Raw genomic sequence first — 16171 nt, forward strand, 5'->3', positions numbered from 1 at the left:
GGACCAGGTACCATACCTCAGCCAACAGGACCAGGTACCATACCTCAGCCAACAGGACCAGGTTCCATACCTCAGCCAACAGGACCAGGTTCCATACCTCAGCCAACAGGACCAGGTACCATACCTCAGCCAACAGGACCAGGTACCATACCTCAGCCAACAGGACCAGGTACCATACCTCAGCCAACAGGACCAGGTTCCATACCTCAGCCAACAGGACCAGGTCATCTACCTCAGCCAACAGAACCAGGTACCATACCTCAGCCAACAGGACCAGGTTCCATACCTCAGCCAACAGGACCAGGTTCCATACCTCAGCCAACAGGACCAGGTACTGTGTGTGTGTGTATTCAGTACCTCAGCCAGCAGGATGACCCTCTTGCCGTCGGGCCAGATCACATGGTCCACCTGAGAACGCACCCTTTCCCAGGTGAGCTCCGGGCTCCGCAGGCTGGCCTAGCAGGGAGAGAGACCAGACCCAGCGGTTAGTGACAGAGCAGCAGAACACCCACCCACCCACGTAAAAGTAACTCACCACATCAATCTCAGTATTGGAATGTCCCATGTTGCAGACTATACATCCGTTCTTCATCCGGTCCAGCTGCTCTCTGGTCACCACGTTCTTATTGCCTGAGTGACATCACAACAACAACAACAACACAGTCAGTCCTCCTTGTTCATCTGAGCTCTGATTGAAAAGTCATCGCTAAGTCATCGGTAATACACAGAGAGAGACAGAGAGAGAGAGAGAGACAGAGAGAGAGAGAGAGAGAGAGAGAGAGAGAATACTTAATGTAATCTGTTATGAAGTGAGTCACCAACTGGTTTGATAAAGATACTGAGTGGTTTAAACAGGTGACCACTAGCTTGACGTCTGGTGGATAAAAGCTGAGTCATAAACATGGACATCTGCTGGGTTATTTCAATTTGAAGATAGGTTTTATTCTATTTCACTGATAATCATAAAACTGTCTGCTTTCCGGACCACTGTGGTTCTGCTCGCCCCTCTAGGCCGAGTTACTGTAAAGCCCTTTGTGACAACTGATGATGTGAAAATGACTTTAGGAATATATATACAGTGGGGAGAACAAGTATTTGATACACTGCCGATTTTGCAGGTTTTCCCACTTACAAAGCATTTAGAGGTCTGTAATTATTATCAGAGGTACACTTCAACTGTGAGAGACGGAATCTAAAACAAAAATCCAGAAAATCATATTGTATGATTTTTAAGTAATTAATTTGCATTTTATTGCATGACATAAGTATTTGATACATCAGAAAAGCAGAACTTAATATATGGTACAGAAACCTTTGTTTGCAATTACAGAGATCATACGTTTCCTGTAGGTCTTGACCAGGTTTGCACAGACTGCAGCAGGGATTTTGGCCCACTCCTCCATACAGACCTTCTCCAGATCCTTCAGGTTTCGGGGCTGTCGCTGGGCAATATGGACTTTCAGCTCCCTCCAAAAATGTTCTATTGGGTTCAGGTCTGGAGACTGGCTAGGCCACTCCAGGATCTTGAGATGCTTCTTACGGAGCCACTCCTTAGTTGCCCTGGCTGTGTGTTTCGGGTCGTTGTCATGCTGGAAGACCCAGCCATGACCCATCTTCAATGCTCTTACCGAGGGAAGGAGGTTGTTGGCCAAGATCTCGTGATACATGGCCCCATCTATCCTCCCCTCAATACGGTGCAGTCGTCCTGTCCCCTTTGCAGAAAAGCATCCCCAAAGAATGATGTTTCCACCTTCATGCTTCACGGTTGGGATGGTGTTCTTGGGGTTGTACTCATCCTTCTTCTTCCTCCAAACACGGCGAGTGGAGTTTAGACCAAAAAGCTCTATTTTTGTCTCATCAGTCCACATGACCTTCTCCCATTCCTCCTCTGGATCATCCAGATGGTCATTGGCAAACTTCAGACGGGCCTGGACATGCGCTGGCTTGAGCAGGGGGACCTTGCGTGCGCTGCAGGATTTTAATCCATGACGGCGTAGTATGTTACTAATGCTTTTCTTTGAGACTGTGGTCCCAGCTCTCTTCAGGTCATTGACCAGGTCCTGCCGTGTAGTTCTGGGCTGATCCCTCACCTTCCTCATGATCATTGATGCCCCACGAGGTGAGATCTTGCATGGAGCCACAGACCGAGGGTGATTGACCGTCATCTTGAACTTCTTCCATTTTCTAATAATTGCGCCTTCTCACCAAGCTGCTTGCCTATTGTCCTGTAGCCCATCCCAGCCTTGTGCAGGTCTACAATTGTATCCCTGATGTCCTTACACAGCTCTCTGGTCTTGGCCATTGTGGAGAGGTTGGAGCCTGTTTGATTAAGTGTGTGGACAGGTGTCTTTTATACAGGTAACGAGTTCAAACAGGTGCAGTTAATACAGGTAATGAGTGGAGAACAGGAGGGCTTCTTAAAGAAAAACTAACAGGTCTGTGAGAGCCGGAATTCTTACTGGTTGGTAGGTGATCAAATACTTATGTCATGCAATAAAATGCAAATTAATTACTTAAAAATCATACAATGTGATTTTCTGGATTTTTGTTTTAGATTCTGTCTCTCACAGTTGAAGTGTACCTATGATAAAAATTACAGACCTCTACATGCTTTGTAAGTAGGAAAACCTGCAAAATCGGCAGTGTATCAAATACTTGTTCTCCCCACTGTATGTATGTATGTATATATATATATATATATATATATATATATATATATATATATATATATATATATATATATATATAATTGATTGATTGGTTTGTAGTTTACCTGTGCAGGTTATCACAATATCCATCTGCCGAATGACTTCATTCAGCTTGACCACCCTGAACCCATCCATGCTATCGTGTAGAAGAAAAATAATTCCAAAAACATTCCCAATAATGACACCCCTATTGAATTGTAAAAAAATATAATTTTAAGAAGAGTAAAATGTTGCCCCAGGGGTTTCTTACCAGCCCTGCAGGGCACAGATGGGGTCTATCTCTGTGATGCAGACGATGGCTCCCATGGCCTTCAGAGCAGAACAGCAACCCTTCCCCACCTCTCCATAACCGCACACCACCACCTGTTTCCCCCCAAACATCACATCAGTGGTCCTCTTCAAACTGCAACAAGAAGGGAAATACATTATTTAGATTAGAAGGTTGTCTATTATTTTTATTTTTATTTTTTTTCACCTTTATTTAACCAGGTAAGCCAGGTATGACAACTATCACAAACTAAACACAAACTCTAAAACCACTCTGTGATCTGCTTGGGGACATAGTTGTGATTCCATGAAGTAAGATATTTCATATCAGTGTTATTATTCTATTACTAGAAAAAAAAGGTCAAAGAAAGAACAGTTGTTAATGTTCCTTTATTATATTCTACATGACAACTCCTCCTCACCCGTCCAGGATGGACTCTCTGCAGCAGTAGAGGTTGTCAAACTTCTGCTTGGTAACAGAGTCGTTCACGTTCATGGCCGGGACACACAGCTTGCCTGCCTTGGACAGCTGGTACAGCCTGAGGGTAAAGGATTGGAAAGAAGAAAGACCTTTAGGTGAGCCACAGACCAACGGAGGATAAACTGGACCAACGACAACGGAGGATAAACTTGGACCAATGACAACGGAGGATAAACTTGGACCAATGACAACGGAGGATAAACTTGGACCAATGACAACGGAGGATAAACTTGGACCAATGACAACGGAGGATAAACTTGGACCAATGACAACGGAGGAGAAACTGGACCAATGACAATGGAGGAGAAACTGGACCAATGACAAAAAGTTCCAAAATGTCTCTCCTTGCTGTGGATGTATGTGACCAATGTTTTGGGAAGGCTCTTTCTCACCTGTGGACCCCAGTGACACTCTCCTCCACGATGCCCTGAGCCTTCTTGAACACGCTGGGGTACTTCTTATAAACCCAGTGGGTCAGATCCCCTCCGTCATCCAGGATCTAACAACGACAGCACAATGGTAATAGATTAGATGGTGGCGTCAACAATCACCTTCCACAGTGGGGGTGGGGCATCACTGCATGATCAATGTCAAGCAGACCTCGGGGTGAATGTGTGTGCATTTCCAATATCTGAAATACCTGAGGTGTGCATGATTTTGCTTGCCCAGTATGGAGTTTTCAGTATTGGGACTATTCCAAATGGTTAAATTGTGCCTGGCAAGTTAAATCAAGCACGTCTCAAGTGCATACATATAATAAATATTTGACCCAGGTCTGACGTCAAGTCTATTATTGAATGGTTTAGTATTTTAGGTACCATGTTGGCCTGCCAGCCTTCTTTGTTGACACAGCGGTCGATGCACCACCAAAAGTCATCCTCTGACTCGCCCTTCCACGCAAACACAGGCACACCTGTAGGGGAGAGTAGAGAGAGAGAGAGGAAGAGAGAGAGGATGAGAGAGAGGAAGAGAGAGAGAGACAAAGAGAGAAAGACAGAAAGCGACAGAGACAGAAAGAGACAGAAAGCGAGAGAGACAGAAAGAGACAGAAAGCGAGAGAGACAGAACGCGAGAGAGACAGAAAGAGAGAGACAGAGAGAGAGAGAGAGAGAGAGAGAGAGAGAGAGAGAGAGAGAGAGAGAGAGAGGAGTCCACTATGTGATGTGTGTTCTCACCAGTCTCTGCCAGGGCAGCAGCCACCTCGTTCTGAGTAGAGTAGATGTTACAGGCTGTCCAACGACACTGAGCTCCAAGAGCTACCAGGGTCTCTATCAGAACCTGGGGGCAACACACACACACACACACACACACACGATAAGCTCTTACATTGAGGTAAATGTAAACCATCAACAATAACACAAAAATCTATCTATCAAGCTGTACTCTGACATGTCTGGAGCAAAGTGCTTTAAGCCAAACTGTTCCTCGTCACTGAATGTCTGATTCATTTGACAGTCAGGAAAGCCAAAGACAGTATGATTGTATACTGGAGGAGACCACCATCTTCGCCCCCAGCTAGAGGCTTCTCATATACTGTAGGTCTATGGATCTAAGATGGTGTATGGTGGAGGAGAGAGCAAGATAACCTACTGCAGTCTGAGCTGTGATGTGGGTGCAGCCCACCATCTTCGCCCCCAGCTAGAGGCTTCTCATATACTGTAGGTCTATGGATCTAAGATGGTGTATGGTGGAGGAGAGAGCAAGATAACCTACTGCAGTCTGAGCTGTGATGTGGGTGCAGCCCACTATCTTCGCCCCAGCTAGAGGCTTCTCCGCCTGGGCTCTCTTCCTCAGGGAGATCAGGGCCGACATATCTGTGGGGAGATGGAGGGAAGAGAGGGGGAGGGAGGGAGAGGGGGAGGGAGGGAGGGAGGGAGGAAGAGAGGGGGAGGGAGGGAGAGGGGGAGGGAGGGAGGGAGGGAAGAGAGGGGGGAGGGAGGGAGGGAGGGAGGGGGAGGGAGGGAGGGAGGGAGGGAGGGAAGAGAGGGGGAGGGAAGAGAGGGGGAGGGAGGGAGGGGAGGGAAGAGAGGGGAGGGAAGAGAGGGGGAGGGAAGAGAGGGGGAGGGAAGAGAGGGGGAGGGAGGGAGGGGGAGGGAAGAGAGGGGGAGGGAAGAGAGGGGGAGGGAAGAGAGGGAGATATAGAGGGATAGAGGTGAGAGGTTAAGGATTTGGGAGAGCAAAACAGTGAAACAGAGACGAGGATAGGATAGGAGAAGCAGGAATAAATATGAAAGAGGCTAGGGAAGGTAATGACAGATGGAGCACAATTCATGTAAAACCACAGGCAGCGAAGCACTTCCTCATCACCTAGGTCTGCACAGCCTGAGAGAGATACTGTCTATAAAACCAGAGAGATACGGTCTATACAGCCAGAGATGACCACTCTATGGAAAGATGAGACTCTCATGAACACGTGCATGACTGTTGTTTTTCCTCTAGGAACGCCCACAAACCTCACAAGACTTGTCTGAAGGTAGCCTGGTACCAGTTTTAAAAAAATGAATGGATGTACACTACATGACCAAAAGTATGTGGACACCTGCTCATCGAACATCTCATTCCAAAATCATGGGCATTAATATGGATTTGGTCCCCCATTTGCTACTATAACAGCCTCCACTCTTCTGGGAAGGCTTTCAACTAGATGTTGGAACATTGCTGCGGGGACTTGCTTCCATTCAGCCACAAGAGCATTAGTGAGGTCGGGCACTGATGTTGGGCGATTAGGCCTGGCTCGCAGTCGGCCTTCCAATTCATCCCAAAGGTGTTTGATGAGGTTGAGGTCAGGGCTCTGTGCAGGCTAGTCAAGTTCTTCCACACCGATCTCGACAAACAATTTCTTTATGGACCTCGCTTTGTACACGGGGGCATTGTCATGCTGAAACAGGAAAGGGCCTTCCCCAAACTGTTGCCACAAAGTTGGAAGCACAGAATAGTCTAGAATATCATTGTATACTGTAGCGTTAAGATTTCCCTTCACTGCAACTAAGGAGCCCGAACCATGAAAAACAGACCCAGACCATTATTCCTCCTCCACCAAACTTTACAGTTGGCACTATGCATTGGGGCAGGTAGCGTTCTCTTGGCAAACCCAGATTAGTCCGTAGGACTGCCAGATGGTGAAGCGTGCGTGATTCATCACTCAACAGAACGCGTTTCCACTGCTCCAGAGTCCAATGGCGGCACATGGTGATCTTAGGCTTGTGTGCGGCTGCTTGGCCACGGAAACCCTTATGCTTAGTAGAACTTCCATATCAAATAATTAACTCAGACAACGGACGCCATGTGAAATGGGTCTAATGGGTCTAATATTATATGCTGTTTGAGCTCCAACTCCACTTTCTCAGGTGACATGGGTCTGAAAACATAGCAGGTACAGAGAACGCTGCTGTTTGAGCAGTATCTTCTTATTACTGACGCTGAGTCAGTCCTTTTTTTAATGTTTTTATTTCACCTTTATTTAACCAGGTAAGCCAGTTGAGAACAAGTTCTCATTTACAACTGCGACCTGGCCAAGATAAAGCAAAGCAGTTCGATTAAAAACAACAACACAGAGTTACATATGGGGTAAAACAAAACATAAAGTCAAAAATACAACAGAAAATATATATACAGTGTGTGCAAATGTAGCAAGTTATGGAGGTAAGGCAATAAATAGGTCATAGTGCAAAATAATTACAATTAGCATTAACACTGGAATGAATGATGTGCAAGAGATGATGTGCGATACTGGGGTGTAAATGAGCAAAATAAATAACAATATAGGGATGAGGTAGTTGGGCGGGCTAATTTCAGATGGGCTGTGTACAGGTGCAGTAATCGGTAAGGTGCTCTGACAACTGATGCTTAAAGTTAGTGAGGGAGATAAGAGTCTCCAGCTTCAGAGATTTTTGCAGTTCGTTCCAGTCATTGGCAGCAGAGAACTGGAAGGAATGGCGGCCAAAGGAGGTGTTGGCTTTGGGGATGACCAGTGAGATATACCTGCTGGAGCGCATACTACGGGTGGGTGTTGTTATGGTGACCAATGAGCTAAGATAAGGCGGGGATTTGCCTAGCAGTTATTTATAGATGGCCTGGAGCCAGTGGGTTTGGCAACGAATATGTAGTGAGGACCAGCCAACAAGAGCGTACAGGTCACAGTGGTGGGTAGTATATGGGGCTTTGGTGACAAAACTGATGGCACTGTGATAGACTACATCCAATTTGCTGAGTAGAGCGTTGGAGGCTATCTTGTAAATGACATCGCCGAAGTCAAGGATCGGTAGGATAGTCAGTTTTACGAGGGCATGTTTGGCAGCATGAGTGAAGGAGGCTTTGTTGCGAAATAGGAAGCCGATTCTAGATTTAACTTTGGATTGGAGATGCTTAATGTGAGTTTGGAAGGATAGTTTACAGTCTAACCAGACACCTAGGTATTTGTAGTTGTCCACATACTCTAGGTCAGAACCGTCGAGAGTAGTGATTCTAGTCGGGTGGGTGGGTGCAAGCAGCGTTCGATTGAAGAGCATGCATTTAGTTTTACTTGTGTTTAAAAGCAGTTGGAGGCTTGTTAACACAGTGTCCAATGAAGGGCCAGATGTATACAAAATGGTGTCGTCTGCGTAGAGGTGGATCTGAGAATCACCAGCAGCAAGAGCGACATCATTGATATAATAATAATAATAATAATAATAATAATAATAATATAATATGTGCGCATACATTTTTGTGTATGGGTGGTCCCGGGGTTCGAACCCACTACCCTGGCGTTACAAGCGCCGTGCTCTACCAGCTGAGCTACAGAGGACCACGGATATACGATACAGATATACACAGAGAAAAGAGTCGGCCCAAGAATTGAACCCTGTGGCACCCCCATAGAGACTGCCATAGGTCCAGACAACAGGCCCTCCGATTTGACACATTGAACTCTATCTGAGAAGTAGTTGGTGAACCAGGCGAGGCAGTCATTTGAGAAACCAAGGCTATTTAGTCTGCCAATAAGAATGCGGTGGTTGACAGAGTCGAAAGCCTTAGCCAGGTCGATGAAGATGGCTGCACAGTACTGTCTATTATCGATTGCGGTTATAATATCGTTTAGGACCTTGAGCGTGGCTGAGGTGCACCCATGACCAGCTCGGAAACCGGATTGCATAGCGGAGAAGGTACGGTGTGATTCGAAATGGTCGGTGATCTGTTTGTTAACTTGGCTTTCAAAAACTTTCGAAAGGCAGGGCAGGATGGATATAGGTCTGTAACAGTTTGGATCTAGAATGTCACCCCCTTTGAAGAGGGGGATGACCGCGACAGCTTTCCAATCTCTGGGGATCTCAGACGTTACGAAAGAGAGATTGAACAGGCTAGTAATAGGGGTTGTGACAATTTCAGCGGCTAATTTTAGAAAGAGTCCAGATTGTCTAGCCCAGATGATTTGTAGGGGTCCAGATTTTGCAGCTCTTTCAGAACATCAGCTGTCTGAATTTGTGTGAAGGAGAAGCGGGGGGGGCATGGGCAAGTTGCAGCGGAGGGTGCAGAGCTGGTGGCCGGGGTAGTTGTAGCCAGGTGGAAAGCATGGCCAGCCGTAGCAAAATGCTTGTTGAAATTCTCGATTATTGTAGATTTATCAGTGGTGATAGTGTTTCCTAGCCTCAGTGGAGTGGCCAGCTGGGAGGAGGTGCTCTTATTCTCCATGGACTTTACAGTGTCCCAAAACTTTTTGGAGTTAGTGCTACAGGATGCAAATTTCTGTTTGAAAAAGGCTAGCCTTTACTTTCCTAACTTCCCTGAAAAGTTGCATATCGCGGGGCTATTCGATGCTAATGCAGTACGCCACAGGATGTTTTTGTGCTGGTCAAGGGCAGTCAAGTCTGAGGAGAACCAGGGGCTATATCTGTTCTTAGTTATGAATTTTTTGAATGGGGCATGCTTATTTAAGATTGAGAGGAAAGCACTTTTAAAGAACAACCAGGCATCCTCTACTGACGGAATGAGATCGATATCCATCCAGGATACCCGGGCCAGGTCAATTAGGAAGGCCTGCTCTCTAAAGTGTTTTAGGGAGCATTTGACAGTTATGAGGGGTGGTCGTTTGACCGCGGACCCGTTACGGACGCAGGCAATAAGGCAGTGATCGCTGAGATCCTGGTTGAAGACAGCGGAGGTGTATTTAGAGGGTAAGTTAGTCAGGATGATATCTATGAGGGTACCCATGTTTACGGATTTAGGGTTGTACCTGGTAGGTTCCTTGATCATTTGTGTGAGATTCAGGGCATATAGTTTGGATTGTAGGATGGCCGGGGTGTTAAGCATATCCCAGTTTAGGTCACCAAGCAGTACAAACTCTGAGGATAGATGGGGGGCAATCAATTCACATATGGTGTCCAGGGCACAGCTGGGGGCTGAGGGGGGTCTGTAGCAAGCGGCAACAGTGAGAGACTTATTTCTGGAAAGGTGGAATTTTAGAAGTAGGAGCCCAAACTGTTTGGGCACAGACCTGGATAGTATGATAGAGCTCTGCAGGCTAACTCCACCCCCTTTGGCAGTTCTATCTAGAGGGGAAATGTTGTAGTTGGGGATGGACATTTCTGAATTTTTGGTGACCTTCCTAAGCCAGGATTCAGACACTGCTAGAACATCAGGGTTGGCGGAGTGTGCTAACGCAGTGAATAACTCAAACTTAGGGAGGGGGCTTCTGATGTTAACATGCAAAAAACCAATGCTTTTACGGTTACAGAAGTCAACAAATGATAGCTCCTGGGGATTAGGAGTGATACTGGGGGCTACAGGGCCTGGGTTAACCTCTACATCACCAGAGGAACAGAGGAGGAATAGAATAAGGATACGGCTAAAGGCTTTAAGAACTGGTCTTCTAGTGCGTTGGGTACAGAGAATAAAGGGGGCAGATTTCCGGGAGTTGTAGAATAGATTCAGGGCATTATGTACAGACAAGGATATGGAAGGATATGAGTACAGTGGAGGTAAACCTAAGCGTTGGGTAACAATGAAAGAGATAGCATCACTGGAGGCACCGATTGAGCCGGTCTCTGTGTGTATGGGAGGTGGAACAAAGGAGCTATTTGAGGCAGTTTGAGAGGGACTTGGGGCTCTACAGTGAAATTGTATAATAAGAACTAACTGGAACAGCAATAGGCAAGGCATATTGACATGGGAGAGAGGCATAAAGCAATCACAGGTGTTATTAGAGAGCGCTAAGACAACAACTGGCAATGGCGATGAAAGTTTGGGCTGAGGCTAAACAGATAAACAGGACAGGGTACCGTGTAAAGGAACAGTCCAGCAGGCATCAGCTGTGCAACTGAGTGATCATAAGGTCCAGTGTCCAGCAATATGTGAGTCCGAATTGGTACTACAGCGAGCAGGAAGCACGGCTGTTGTTTGCGTGTGCTAGCGGGCCGGGGCTAGCAGATGGATCTTCGTGGTCATCGCAACGGGAAGCATGTTGAAACCACAGACGATTACGTCGGCAGACCAGTTGTGATGGATCGGCGGGGCTCCGTGTCGACTCTAGGAGGTAGATAGCCGGGAGATGGGCCTGACTCGAGGCTAGCTCAAGGCTGATTAGCCAACAACAACATCCATTTGGTTGCAGCTAGCTAGTTGCGATGATCCGGTGTTAAAGGTCCAGTGATTCCGGCAGAAAAACCGATATGTTCTGGGTCGATAACGTGCTGTGCAGACAGTGCAGACTGGCCAATAATAGTCCAGGCTAGAGCTGGCTGGAAGGTAGTGCAGGCCACGGACAATGGTGAAAAACCGCTAACGGTGGCTAATAGCAAGTAGCTAGTTAGCTGGCTACTCCCGTCCAGTAGACAGAGAGGTAGATAGCCGGGATATGGGCCTGGCTCGAGGCTAGCTCAAGGCTAACTGGTGCTTGCTTCGGAGGCAGTGGTGATTAGCCAACAGCAACATCCATTCGGTTGCGGCTAGCTAGTTGCGATCCGGTGTTAATGTCCAGTGATTCAGTTATTCCGGCAGAAAATCCGATGTTCTGGGTTCTGGGTGAAAACCGCTAACGGTGGCTAATAGCAAGTAGCTAGTTAGCTGGCTAGCTAGTTTCAACTGGAGATTCTAGATAAAAGGTAAGTCAATAATATAATCCGTTCCACATTGAGTGAGGCGGGTTGCAGGAAAGTATATTTAGTAGAAGGATGAAAAGTGTGATAGGGAAATAGGTACGAAAAAATAAAAATAAAAAAAATAAACAGGCTATTTACACGGACACACAACAGAGTTTACGACCGCAATGCTACGCCATCTTGGATACATGGCAGCTCTAAGCACTCGCTGTACCCTCTAACCCACTGATCCTGAATCAGCACTTACACTATACCTTTTTCACAATAATGAGCCCAGCCAATGCAAGCTGTACTGGGCTGGCCTGGTTTGAAATGTACCATAGTTGCTATCAAAACGATCCCTGAAAGTGGATGCAAGACAGTGGTGATTCCACACCTTGCTCTGCGATCTCGATCTCCCGTCTGCCGAACTCTGCCTGTTTGACGTTCTTAACGCAGAAGTCACTGCTGCCCTTGGAGTTGGTCTGGGCCTTGTCCCGAGGAGTGGTCTCATCATCTGAGCTGTCTGAGTAGGACGCAGCTGGACATTGTGTTGGGGGAAGGAGAAACAAAGAGTCAGAGCCACATAACGAAGAGATGTCTGGTATAGCAGTCTATAGTAGGCAATGTAGTTAGCAGCTTGACATGGTATTTTAACATTAGTTGAATAATAGAAGGATTCTCAGCTGATAATAGATGTATGATCCATGATTGAGGACTTTTGCTACCTTAGTAATCACCAGCGCTTAGTGCTGTAGTCATGTGTGGAGCCATGCCTGTGTACTGTGTGTGTGTGTGTGTGTGTGTGTGTGTGTGTGTGTGTGTGTGTGTGTGTGTGTGTGTGTGTGTGTGTGTGTGTGTGTGTGTGTGTGTGTGTGTGTGTGTGTGGTATCTACCTGAGCTGTAGCTATCTGTGGAGGACTGGGAGATGGAGCGAGAGAGGGAGCGCCGGCCGGCCTTAGTGGGGTACTTCTGAAACTCCTGTTTATCCTCCGCATTAGCAAACTGGATCTGAAGGAGGAGGAGGAGGAGGAAGAAAGAAGAAAGAAGGAGAAGAAGAAGGCATGAGTTACTCTTCTGCTGACATTATGGTGGAAACTTTATTCAGTGAGCCTGTGGTGAGTCAGAGATACAGTCTGTGAGCCTGTGGTGGGTCAGAGATACAGTCAGTGAGCCTGTGGTGAGTCAGAGATACAGTCAGTGAGCCTGTGGTGAGTCAGAGATACAGTCAGAGAGCCTGTGGTGAGTCAGAGATACAGTTAGTGAGCCTGTGGTGGGTCAGAGATACAGTCAGTGACATTGAATTTCCAACTATGGACTTTTATGTAGACCTGTTACAGTGTTTAATGAGGAGGGGACCAGATCTATGTAGTTCTATGGAGATCTGCTTTAATATTTGGGTTGGAGTGAAAACCTACAGGACGGTAGCTCTCCAGGAACAGGGTTGGAGTGGAAACCTACAGGAGGGTAGCTCTCCAGGAACAGGGTTGGAGTGGAAACCTACAGGAGGGTAGCTCTCCAGGAACAGGGTTGGAGTGGAAACCTACAGGAGGGTAGCTCTCCAGGAACAGGGTTGGTGTGAAAACCTACAGGACAGTAGCTGTCCAGAAACAGGGTTGGAGTGAAAACCTACAGGACAGTATCTCTCCAGGAACATGGTTAGGGAGCCCTGATATAGATTATTTACCTGCAGTACCTATAGAACATGTTCCTAAACCTGACATACTTCACATCAAATCCATCTGAGGAATAAAGTTCCACTGCCTTGTCAAGGTACTGCCTTTGTTGCATATTCACTCCAAAATCAGTCACATTTTGGATTAATCTTGGTCATTTTGGACATAGTGTATTTATTTAACAAGTCTGTCATTAGAGACTATCTGGCCACAGCATGTGACATTTGATTCTGGGTTGGATCTCACTCTCCCCTTAATAAAACCTAGTTGAAACAAGCCATTACACTTCATTATTATCATGTCATTTTATTATTATTATTATTATTATTATTATTATTATTATTATTGTCATTTTATTATTATTATTATTATTATTTTTAAGGTTATTACCTATAAATATGAAATCAACAAATTAAGAAATGCCTGGTTGGGGAGGTTCAACATTATATTGACAACATTAAGGGAGTCAAAATGAAGATATATGCCACCTTGTCCTTTTCTGCATATAATTTTTTAAAATACAGATCCTATTTCGACGCAAAAAAAAACAATCAAACGAAGTACGATGGGTTCTCTCCCACTTTTCCCCGAAATATTCGCATAACGTCACAAACCCTGCTGCTGTGGTCATTCAATGGCAGCGGCATATGTTCTTCAAAGAGAGGACGGCGTAATGAGAGAAATAACGTAGCCTAAGCTACTGAAAATAGGCCTTTTACAAGATTAAAATCATGACAGAAATGTTTGATTCTTATTAAAAGAGATGTCCAGACAGGCTACTTCAGGAAACTTTCTGAATGAACATATAGTCCTAGAGAGAGAATCAGCGAACTCACGCACGCACCCCTCGTAAAAGCACCCGTCAATCAAAAGCCAGGTGCAAGAGCAAATATTTATCCTTTCCTTAAAACGTTTTTAAAAAACCTAGGCCTACCCTTAGCCTTTCCGAAAGTAGGCTATAAGATCATGAATTGACCAGGACAGTATGAAGGCGACAGCTATGCTATAGTATGAAGATGAAATTGCCAATGGTTAAAATATACTGAACAAAAAATATAAATGCAACAATTTCAAAGATTTTACTCAGTTGCAGTTCATATAAGGAAAATCAGTCAATTGAAATAAATTTGTTCGGCCCTAATCTATGGATTTCACATCTGAACTCTGCAAACAACGTTTCCACTCAATTGAATGACAACGGTAGATTACTGTAATTAATACATGCATTAACAGAAATCTATCAAACCAAATGACAGGGATTAACGGTAAATTGGCTGTTTTACAAAACGGTAGGCACCAACTGGGCATAAATTCAGAAAATATTCCGTATCAAATTATACCATGCCTGGTTGGAGAAGATTGGCGCATTATAGGCCTCAGAGCCAGAACAACCTTGTCGACTGCTACTATAATAATAATAATAATAATAATAAGCCATTTAGCAGAGGCTTTTATCCAAAGCGACTTAGTCATGTGCGCATATATTTTTACGTATGGGTGGTCCCGGGGATCGAACCCACTACCCTGGCGTTACAAGCGCCATGCTCTACCAATTGAGCTACAGAAGACCAATTATTGAATAATTAATGAATACTCAGACACATCCAACCTTTTTTTTTTTTTTTTTTTTAAAGAAGACCGATTTATTTATTTACTTACTAGCAAGCAATGAAAATGCGCATTGTATAAAAGAAAGTTCACACAAATTATTATTTATTTTTTTACTTCAAGTGCTATAACACTCTTCACCCCCACGCATCTAGGGATTAGCAGGTGGAGCAGGAGGACAGTTGGAAAGAGGAGGAGATGTAGAGACTTTAATAAACTAAGTTAGCAAAACAATTGCTTATAAATCTTTAGTAAAGTTTATCTGCATGACAATAATCCAAAATGTGGCCTATTTAAAACGGTTATTTTATTTTCATGACTGTCTTCATCCATAACTGTCAGTTACACAGTTATTCAATTACCGTCACAGCCCTTAGCCCCGTTTATGTAAGTTGAGTCTGTGTCAAAAGCCCCGTTTATACCTGGTTCTGACATGGGTTCTTTGTCCTGATCTTGTTCACGTTCTGATTGTGCCCACATTTTTATACAGGTTTAGACGATTAAAAAGACACATTGTGATCTGATCTGTGATCAGATCTTCCTGCCACCGGTAGTCAGCCACGCGTTGCGTCTTGATATCAATCAAGTGTAAACAAATCTGGATGGTCTAACTATTTAAAATCATTATACTGGCCTCAAATTATTGACAGGTAACACCATTGAATGATCCTAAAATAAATAAAAATGCATCTTATTTTGAAAGAGAATCTGTCAAATAATTTGCATACAGGGAGGCACCAGCTAATCTGGTTACAATGTGGACACAGAGGAAGAACAAGAGACACATTTTATTACAATGTGTAAACGCGACAAACCTTGACCAGATAGTAATTGGATCATATTGATCATGTCACGAAACTCACTTGTTAGCACAAGGCTACCGTTTCTGTAAATATAAAGACAAATCAGATTGTATTGACCAAACCAGAACTTGTTACTGTATATAAAGGTGTTATCAAAGTGAATGGGAAACCAACCCCATTGAAAGAGATTTGACTAATCCTCTAACTACTATGTAGAAATGCTCTGTTTTGCTGTTACGAGATCAGTCTGGACCGACACGCTTCTTCTTGGAAGTACACACACACAAACAGATCAGTGTGGGCAGACAGAAAGACGCACAGCCTGGAAGACATCCACAGTTGGTTTTGGACATTAAAGAGATTAAGGAGAGTTTTAACTGAGCCAATAAGGGCAGCGATCAGGCTGGTTCTACCAGGATAATAGAATGGTGAAGGCAGCGATCAGGCTGGTTCTACCAGGATAATAGAATGGTAAAGGCAGCGATCAGGCTGGTTCTACCAGGATAATAGAATGGTTAAGGCAGCGATCAGGCTGGTTCTACCAGGATAATAGAATGGTGAAGGCAGCGATCAG

General features: G+C 45.0%; 1 protein-coding gene across 1 annotated transcript in view; it reads right to left on the reverse strand.

Annotated features, from left to right (window-relative positions):
* The window catches only part of LOC121546136 (S-adenosylhomocysteine hydrolase-like protein 1), a 51384-nt gene that overhangs the window by 12904 nt on the left and 22309 nt on the right, over positions 1-16171 (reverse strand). Inside the window, exons 2-12 of the mRNA XM_045209560.1 lie at positions 12407-12521; positions 11908-12051; positions 5170-5270; positions 4632-4734; positions 4275-4369; positions 3849-3955; positions 3398-3514; positions 2959-3111; positions 2774-2844; positions 536-630; positions 358-456 (exon numbers count right to left, since the gene is read on the reverse strand). Of these exons, the coding sequence (XP_045065495.1) occupies positions 358-456; positions 536-630; positions 2774-2844; positions 2959-3111; positions 3398-3514; positions 3849-3955; positions 4275-4369; positions 4632-4734; positions 5170-5270; positions 11908-12051; positions 12407-12521 (1200 nt within the window). The remainder of the gene's footprint in view (positions 1-357; positions 457-535; positions 631-2773; positions 2845-2958; positions 3112-3397; positions 3515-3848; positions 3956-4274; positions 4370-4631; positions 4735-5169; positions 5271-11907; positions 12052-12406; positions 12522-16171) is intronic.

Source organism: Coregonus clupeaformis, chromosome 30, assembly GCF_020615455.1.
Source record: "Coregonus clupeaformis isolate EN_2021a chromosome 30, ASM2061545v1, whole genome shotgun sequence".
Classification (NCBI taxonomy): Eukaryota; Metazoa; Chordata; class Actinopteri; order Salmoniformes; family Salmonidae; genus Coregonus; species Coregonus clupeaformis.